Source organism: Taudactylus pleione, unplaced genomic scaffold (genome assembly GCF_031769625.1).
Source record: "Taudactylus pleione unplaced genomic scaffold, aTauple2 ptg000009l, whole genome shotgun sequence".
Classification (NCBI taxonomy): Eukaryota; Metazoa; Chordata; class Amphibia; order Anura; family Myobatrachidae; genus Taudactylus; species Taudactylus pleione.
In genome coordinates this window covers 9078409-9087696 of record NW_028284412.1, presented here as the reverse complement: position 1 = coordinate 9087696, position 9288 = coordinate 9078409, and the positions used below count along the sequence as shown (strand labels likewise).

General features: G+C 41.4%; 1 protein-coding gene across 1 annotated transcript in view; it reads right to left on the bottom strand.

Annotated features, from left to right (window-relative positions):
• Positions 1–250: 250 nt before the first annotated feature.
• The window catches only part of TNFSF8 (TNF superfamily member 8), an 80727-nt gene continuing 71689 nt past the window's right edge, over positions 251–9288 (bottom strand). Inside the window, exons 3-4 of the mRNA XM_088466414.1 lie at positions 7103–7156; positions 251–672 (exon numbers count right to left, since the gene is read on the bottom strand). Coding sequence (XP_088322540.1) covers positions 251–672; positions 7103–7156 — 476 coding nt within the window. The remainder of the gene's footprint in view (positions 673–7102; positions 7157–9288) is intronic.

Here is a 9288-nt window from a genome sequence, read left to right as displayed (position 1 = left end):
TTTTCATATTACGGTTTGGGTTTGCATCAAAGCATTTCCATTTCTATTATTTTTATTTAGATATACAATAACTTAATATGCAGGACAAAGTTTTAGCTGCTCCCTTAGATCTTGTTTGCCATAATAATGACAATTTGTTCTTGTTAATTATTCCATTTAACTTTTGAGTTGTAAACTTTATAGAAGACATTGATTTGTATAGACAAAAACATTAGAATTTATAAATATAGTTTGTTTTTCTTGAGTCTTCCTATAACATGAAAGCCCCAAACACAATGCTATCGGCCAATATATTCCCATTTAGCCAGCCAGCGTGGTTTGTTTGGATAGACACGTTGTCAGAAGCATTCAATTCTATCTGAAGACTAAAATGTTGATCCCTGAAGATCCGTGGTGGGGTCTTCAGTGTGACACCACTGCTGTTGCAGCTGTAGCTGTTTTTCTGTAATGTGTACAGCATTTCATGTACAGGTATTCCATTCACTATCAAACTGGTCTTTATGTCTTCATCTGTTATTAAACAGTCTTTGATAATAAAATGAAGGTGGCAATTGACAAAATATCGCCCCTTAGTTAAAATAGTGAGATTTCCATCTTGATATTCTATTCCATGTAGAGGGCTGTCGTTTCTCCACAGGAGTGTGTTAGAAGAATTGCTTACGTTGGTGCACACTAGGGAACAAACAAAAGGCTGTTAAATGAAGCTTAACCTTAGCAGACATTAAGTAAAAGATTCCGTACAATGGAACACATACTACATATTTAGCTAATGATTTTTTTATGACATACCAATGAAAATAATATATGATAGATGTCAATTTTATTTTACTCAAGCAGAATAAAGATGGTGTACTTTTTCTAAACCTGGTAAGAAGCCTTTAAAATTTAGAGGATTGCCTGAGTGCATCTCTCAAAGAAGAAAGACATATACTATACAATTGAACACAAGGAAAGGTAAATATGAATCCTATCACCTAACTTATATATGATGTACAAACACATATTATCACATTCAAACAATATCAGGGGTTCTCAACCACAATCCTCAAGGGATACTAACAGTACAGGTTTCAAGGATAGCCATACTTGGGCACAGGTAACTTAATTAGTAGTTATTTTGATTTAACCATCTGCACTCAACTATGGATAAAACCAGGACTGTTAAGGCTCATACACACTAGGCGATGTGCTGAGCGATATTGGTGAAAGATACTGGTGAAAGATATTGGGTGTGCACACTGAAAGATATCGTTAACGATATCGTTCAGTGAAGTCATCCTGCCACATCCCAGAGCAGGCACTTTCTAACGATATCATCAGATTGGCCTGCATGATTGCACAACAGCAAACATCGTTAACGTCCCGCAGGAGCGTGCATCGTTGGTGGTTTGGTGCATTCACACTGGACGATATAAACAATATAATGCTGAACGATATCGTTATTGCTAACTTTTATCGTGTAGTGTGTATGCCCCATGTGCCTTGAGGATCGAGGTTGGAAATCACTGCAATACACTATAATACAGTCATCTATTTTGGTAAAAAAAAACAACTCAACTCAATTGGCTTGAAATTGTAGTATGTGTAGCTCAAACATAGGCAACAAAGATAATGTTTCTACATCAAAATCTGAACCAGTGTTGGATATGAGAGTAGTATTCAATAGAATACCCATATAAATAGGTGTGATAAATTATGCCTAGAGATGTGCACTGACGACCGTGTTTCGGTTTTGGCAAAACCAACCTCAAGTGTTTTGGTTTGGCTTTGGTTTTGGATTGCTTTAAAATTGATAAATTGCAGATGTGGAGGTCCATAATATCAATTCAGAATAGTGGTGTGTGTAATAATATGAAGCTCCTGACCAGAGCGGATTTTCTCAAAGGAAATCAGTAACTCCACTAACACCACTAATTCTGGATTTCATCAAAGCCTTCCAGCTCTCATCCTAACCCGCTGCTACTTGCTCCTTCCTCCCTGTCTACCCCATCTGTATCACTCCTGTTTGTCTGCCTCTCTCCATTAGATTGTAAGCTCTCACAAGCAGGGCCTCTTGTGCTTCTCCATTATTATACTTTCATCTACTCCTTACTCCCCACTAGAGTACCCATCACTTGGCTGCTTTGCCCTGTTGCTTATTTGTGTGTTATGATCGCTAATGCAACAATGTATATAATATAATGTATATAAACCCTGTCCTTGTCCTGCATTGCAATTGTTACATCATTGCTAAAACTCTGCTACAAAGTTATCCATTAGTGAGTGTCATTGCTTCCCAGCACTCATTTACTACAGTAAAGAGAAAGGTCTGCAGCAACCAGTGGGGGCTCACAACAGCGATGCGAGTTATCACCGGAGTGCACGGCGGGTCGCAAGCTGGCTCCATTAGCTCTCACAAACATCAAAGTAACGCATTATCTCCACACAGGACAGCGGCAGAAGCTGGTAATGATACAGCTATAAAGCTCACAACCTCAGCAGTCTATTTGGAGGTCTGCTGCAGTAATAAACTGTGCAGTGGTTTATGGACTTAGAAGAGCTGATCAATATTTAATCTGGTGGTACTGGGACATTTTAAAACATCCACTTGGTAAGTAGAGCGCATCATATTATTACTGTGTACTGATGGTGTGGTGGATTATGACTTTATTAACTGTACGCAGCATAACATTTCTGTAAAGCGATTTCAGAATTAATGGGACATTGGAGAATCACCCTACTTAGGGATATTCTATGATGGACACCAATACAAGTTTTTGATATATGATATATGTTTTGAATGTTGGTGTTATTTATATATTATATTTACATATCTGCAATTTTAATATAGCAGGATGAAATTAATGTACCCACAGATCCTTTCACTGGTACTTTAGTAGCCTTCATTCTCATAATACTTTAGTATCGTGAAACTTAGCACTGCTGAGTCCTGGGTTCACGCATGCGTGACTTCTGGTGGAAGGAGCTGAGCAGTGGCGGAAGGATCCAAACTGATCCTTCTTCACAAACTGGGACTCCTTCCTATAGGGAAAGAGTGGGAACAAAGGTTTGTGAGTCAATCTCTGAAAATTTCGTATTTTTTTAGCTTGATGAAGTAAGGTCCTCATACTTTTGTATGGGGACATTGGGCCAGATCGGGACTGAAAGGAAAGCATGAGTTATCCGTCATATATTCTGCATTACCTTTATAATGAATGGCCCTGACATTGAAATACCGGGTTATTCCTGGGTTGGTCCTGTTCACACTGAACCTGGGTCAGCCCTGTAAAACCCTAAAGATAAGGTCACAAAAGGGAGGGGTGGGGACTGCTCACAGCATTGCAGGAATGTCTGATGGATTACTACTGTTAGCCCTGAGTTCATGAGTTTGTGCTTTACTGCTATTTGATTCAGCCAGTGAGCGCATGATGCAGCTTCTGACAGCATTGTGTACAGTTCACCCCTTTCAGACTGCCAGAATGCTGCCTCTGCTATTGTCTGCAGTGTGCTGCCTGTGTGTCTGGCTGCTGACATCATCAAGTTAGATCCAGTAACATCCAATCAGTGGTTCAAATAGGATTGAACTGTGCTCTTACATGATGGCAGGTGATGTATTCTGGTGTGTGGGGGTGGTGGTATATGGGGGTTGGTAACAGGTGTGAGGGTGGGAAGAGGTAGGAGGGGAAGGGAGGTGGTGTGTGGGTTGTAAGTATGGTAATGTGGGCTGCTGGGATGGATATTCAGGGAGAAGTGTGGGTTGTAGGAAGTGCTGCACCTTTACACAGGAGTACCAGGTCCTGAAAAATGGTGTGGTAAGACCACAGGCCCGGTGACTTCCCGCAGCAAGCAGCACTGCCAACCAACGGTCCGACCACCGCACCAGTGGAGCTCACCCGAAATACCACTGCACCATACCAGCCTCCTTCAACATGGGCGCATCGTCCACCTACAACAAACTTAAATCGTACCGGTAGGTAAGTACTCTGAGACTATCTTTACCACTGTGCTGGACGCCGCCTGGTTGCTTTCGTCATCCTCACCGAGTTCACATATCCACAACCAGAGACTCTAAAGACTGTAGACCAAAGGTCCAGCAGGGGAGATGTACTGGTCACTGAACCGCATGGAAAGGAGCCCCCTGAGAGGGTCTACCTACCTCCCCATCCAGAGTCATACCTCAGACCTCCTTCCCCCCCCCATCTACATCCACACCTCCCCCATCCCCGAGACCTCATCAGAGAAGCACTGTGACTACTCTAATAAACGATTTGGCCTCCATCACTTTGTCTGATTCTTCATTTACCCACAATCCCCCACCATACACCAACACCTAGGTCACACCATGACTCAACACCAAAGGAAGAGCGCACCTTGTCCCCCCTTTCCCACATCCAATCAGCTGTGTTTACTAAGTCCCAGGTTGGATATCCCGGGTAGGGCCTATTCACACTGCACTTGTTCCCATATTCAACCCTGCATGTTCACACTGAACCTTGGCCCAGGTTGACCCAGCAATATCCTGGGTTATTTTTGCGATGTGAATTGGGTAAAAATTGATACCAAAGTAGATGAAAACGTTAATAATCACCTGCTTTGTAGAAATTAAGTGATGATGAATAGATCCCATAGAGTTTACATAGCTTTATTTAACTGCTACCAGCCAAGTATTCATTATTATGCGAATAAAGGCTCTAAATTTAGTCAGTTTTAGATAGCTGGGTGGAGACAAAAAAATCTACCAAGCTATTCTTTAATGATTTAGTGGTATTAAGCCATCGAAGCGAATTATAGAAAATTTATCAAAACTATGGTCAAAATTTCCAGTGGACACATCCTAATTGTTTCATCCATCCAGGGAATCCTCTGGTTATTGGCCAAAGGTCGGGTGTGGTATGAAAAGTTGACAGTCAGAATGTTGACCTGGACATTAGGTTGATAAGCAATATGTCGACATTCACAAATGTTGACATAGTTAAAATGTCAACAATAGCAAATAAAATGGAGGTTGCTCAAATCAATTTATAAGCCCATTGCAGGTGCGTGTAAGGGGAATGTTAATCTAGCCAAGAAAAAACAGACAAGAAATTCCTCCTGGCACTCTGCACTTACTATAGGCCAGAAAAGAGATTTGCATCCTATATAATAATGGTAGGTAAAGAGATCTCAGTGTATATGGTTAAGCCACCAAGTCACATCATGGCATCTCTGCTTTTGGTGGTCCTAATACTACATGATAATAGCACCTACTTCTGGTCACACATTTATGCATTTTCTTCTGCCACATGATAATAGCACATGCATTGATATAGATCTATATTGAGAGCTAAATCACCTGGAGGCACCTTAGTTAAATGTCAACATACTCAACACGATCAATATGGCGACATTTAACATGTTGACACCAGAAGTCGAAATACAGTTTTATGCATATTTTAGCCTAACCCTAACCCTAAAGCTAAATGATGTGTGTACCCAGTGATGCGACGGGTGACCCCCCCACCCGACATACCGGGAGGCCGGTACACATTAGACGATCTGGTGCCTGACCGTTCGATATGTTGGCCCCTGATGCATCCAACTGCATGGGGTCGTCAGCGGCATAATCAGATTGAGCTGCATGTATGACCGGCCTGAAGACCTCACGGGAGCGTGCACCGCCCGACATAGTGGGTACGCCCTGCACGATTTCAACGATTTGTCGTTCCGACCCGTCGGAAATTGTCAAATCATCCAAAATATCATCTAGTGTGTACCCAGCTTAAGTACTGTCGACAATCTGGTGTCAAAATTTTACATGTTAACATTGTTTCAAATTTAACCATGTTTACATTTGTGAATGTTGATATTCTTTTTGTTGACCTGGTCATGTCGACATTCTGACTGACAATATTTTGGTGTCAATATTCTGACTGTCGACACTCTTACTGTATTCCGTTGTGTCCTCTCCATCTAACCCATGCACACTTTACAAACTGTTGGCTGTGAGTTATAGGCAATATATAAGCAAAAGTGTCCATCACAGTTTAACATTTGCTGTATGTAACTAGAAATCGAACTAGTCTATGAGTATACTGATCGGTAAATTAAGTAATCTTTAGCCGTTGGTGCTCCAGTATACTTGCACTTATTTTACAGAGACTCCAATATGTCTCATATTATACTCACAAGTAGCACTGGTTCACAGAAATAATATATATGTGCACTCAGTCTTCAAATATCCACTTTTTCATTTCAGGAATATATTATTTTTTAATTTGCAGATGCTTAAATATTATAAATTATACATTGGGGGAGCACAGATCTGTTTCGTAACCATAGATTTGGTTGGAGTTTGCAATTTGCCAGCCTCATGCTGTGCAAATAAAGAAAACAAAAAAATGTAATTGCTTATAAAACGCATTTTGTTTCTGGTACATGATGAAGTGTAGCCAACTTAACAGTAGTGTGAAATGTATCAAACCTAAAGAATGGAGATGTTGCATGTAACAACCAATCAGCTTATAGCTAGCATTAATCACGTACATACTATAAAATGACAGATAGAAACTGATTGGTTGTTATGTCCAACTTCTCCACCTGTCTAATTCCCCACTATTTAAGAGGTTTCCCCTTTAATCTCTAATTTCTAAAAATGATTCTAGGCCTGTAGCCTTCAAACACACACTACTTAACATTGTGCAGGAGTGTAGGCAATATGGTGTTCCAAGTACTGGCATCCTTATTGATGCTCAATTCAATGTTAGGCTTCCACAGGAACAGCTAAATTGTGGAAGGGACAACAGTTTTGTAGTCAATCATTTTGTCCTTTGAATCCACAGCAAAGATCGCCAAAATTGCACAGCTTTCCCGAACTTGCAACCTATTACCTATACCCCTGCATCATGATGTCACTCCTCGTGTAGCTTAAAGAAAATAATAACAATTATGTTACTACGAAATATATTCTGAACCACATCATATAATTCCCCAAATCAATCATACTCTATTTCAGTTATAAAGAGAAACATTTTCATTTTCCTAAACTTTCTGTTTTATGGGGATGGTTCACATTTTGTTTTACATATTTAAATACTTTTTTGAGTACTAACATTTAGTTACATCTTGATTAAGCTTTTATACTTACACTTGAGTTGTGCGTGTACCTTTTTGCTAGCTGTGTAGAGCAGAGGCTGCACCTCTGAAACGAAAGAAAAGAATGTATAAATGAAACTGAAATGACTGCTTACTGCAGGGATTTTGCTCTAAAAAAGACAATACAATGCTGATGATTTTGTCAATAAAAAAAGCAAACATTAGATGGTTATATCTACAAAGGATTTGGGCAGATAGTGTGTTTTCTGCAGATAGAATATTTCAATAGCTCTAAAGATGGCACAGCATCATTGGCAACTGGCACTGGGCTGATGAATGGTTAGTGTAGAGTTATCATTTGACCAAAACTGACAAAACATGTGCTATTCATTTTCTGGAATGTTTCTAGAATGTGAAGCATGAGATAGAGCTGTGGCATTCATCATCTGGAGTGTGGAAGAGGGAAAGTGATTGAGGCACAGTAAGGGAGGTATTCAATTTGGAGTGAAAAGTCCGGACTTTTCGCATGCCGGATTTTTCGCTCCACATCGGAGGTTTGGCAGGGGATAAGTATTGGGCACGTGCCCGCTTATCCCCGTATTCAGTTCCAGAAGCTGCAGAATCAGGACCCAGTGGAAAGGTAAGTATGGAAAAAGTCGGGGAATTTTCGGGAAATCATCCAGGGAACTCCCCTAATGATGTCCTGACACTGGGGATCACTATGGGTACCCCCGTTTTGGCCTGCGGAAGGTTTTTAAATAGCCGCGGTAGGTGCATAAATACACCTGTGAAGAAGGGGTGAAGAATAGCACTTAGTTTTTTTTTTTTGCAAAAAAAACTAGTTGCATCAAATTTGGTGTACATGAAAATGGGTGCAAGCATATTTTTATGTCCCTAAAGTGCATTTTTAAAATTCTTCAAAAATGCACCTGCTGCTACTACCCGCAATGAAGAAAACACATGCCGCATACTTGGGAACCCATTTGGAATGTATTTTGCTACTTTAGGATTTTGTCTCCCATATTTTTTTTTTTACCCCAATATTCATTTAAATTTTTTGGGGTGTCCCAATTTTTAAAAAAAATATTTTTTTTGACACACATTAATTTAAGGGGCCATTCCCAGGGGTGCAGGCTATTTTTTTTAAGCCTGCACCCCTAAACCCCAATTCTGCACTTTTTTTTGCCACCTATTGTGTGGAGAAAAGTTATCCCCGTTTTTTTTACAAAGACTTTTCGCACCGGCGAAAACTCTTTGAAATTGAATACGGGGATAATTAAAACAGGCAAAAATGATGTTAACGGGTTTTCACTCCAAATTGAATACTGCCCTAAATCTTAATGCCCAAAACAGAAATTATACACTAAGGGGGCTATGTATCAAAGCTTGATGAGAGATAAGATTGTAAGAGAAAAAGTATTAAACAATCAGCCAGTGGTGTAACTAGGGTATTTGTAGCTCAGGGCAAATTGAAAAAATGGAGTGCGCGCCTGCGGAGCACGCCAAAGAAAGGCCCATGGCCACTGAAAAATGGGGCAGGTCAACATGACACACACTCCTTTCTCATCACTCTGGGAACATTCCTTTCTATTCCATATGCATCTTAATGCAGTAGTGGTCCCCCTTATGCAGGCTCCCAGTAGTGCCCCTTATAAAGTACCCCCAGTACTTGTCTCCCTTATGCAGCCCCCCAATAGTTCCCCTTATACAGTGCCCCCCAATAGTTCCCCTTATGCAGGTCCCTAGTAATGCCCCTTATACAGTGCCCCCAGTAACGGTCCCCCTTATGCAGGCCCCCAGTAGTGATACCCCCCTATGCACTGCTCCTTATACAGTGCCCCCAGGAGTGGTCCCCCTTATGCAGGCCCACAGCAGGGCCCTTATACAGTGCCCCAGTAGTGGTCCCTCTTATGTAGGGCCCCAGTAATGATCCCCCCTGTGCAGTGCCCATTATACAGTGCCCCCTGTAGTGGTTGCCCTTATGCAGGCCCCCAGTAGTACCCTTTATACAGTGCCCCCAGTAGTGGTCCCCCTTATGCAGGCCCCCAGTAGTGATCCCCCCTATGCAGTGCCCCGTATACAGTGGCCCCCGTTAGTGGCCCTCCCTATTCAGTTCCCCCAGTAGTGGTCCCCTCTGTACAGTGCTCCTTGTGCCCCCAGTAGTAAGCCCCTTATATAGTGACCCCAGTAGTAGTCCACCCTTTGCAGTGCCCCAAGTAGTGGTCCCCCAATGCAGTG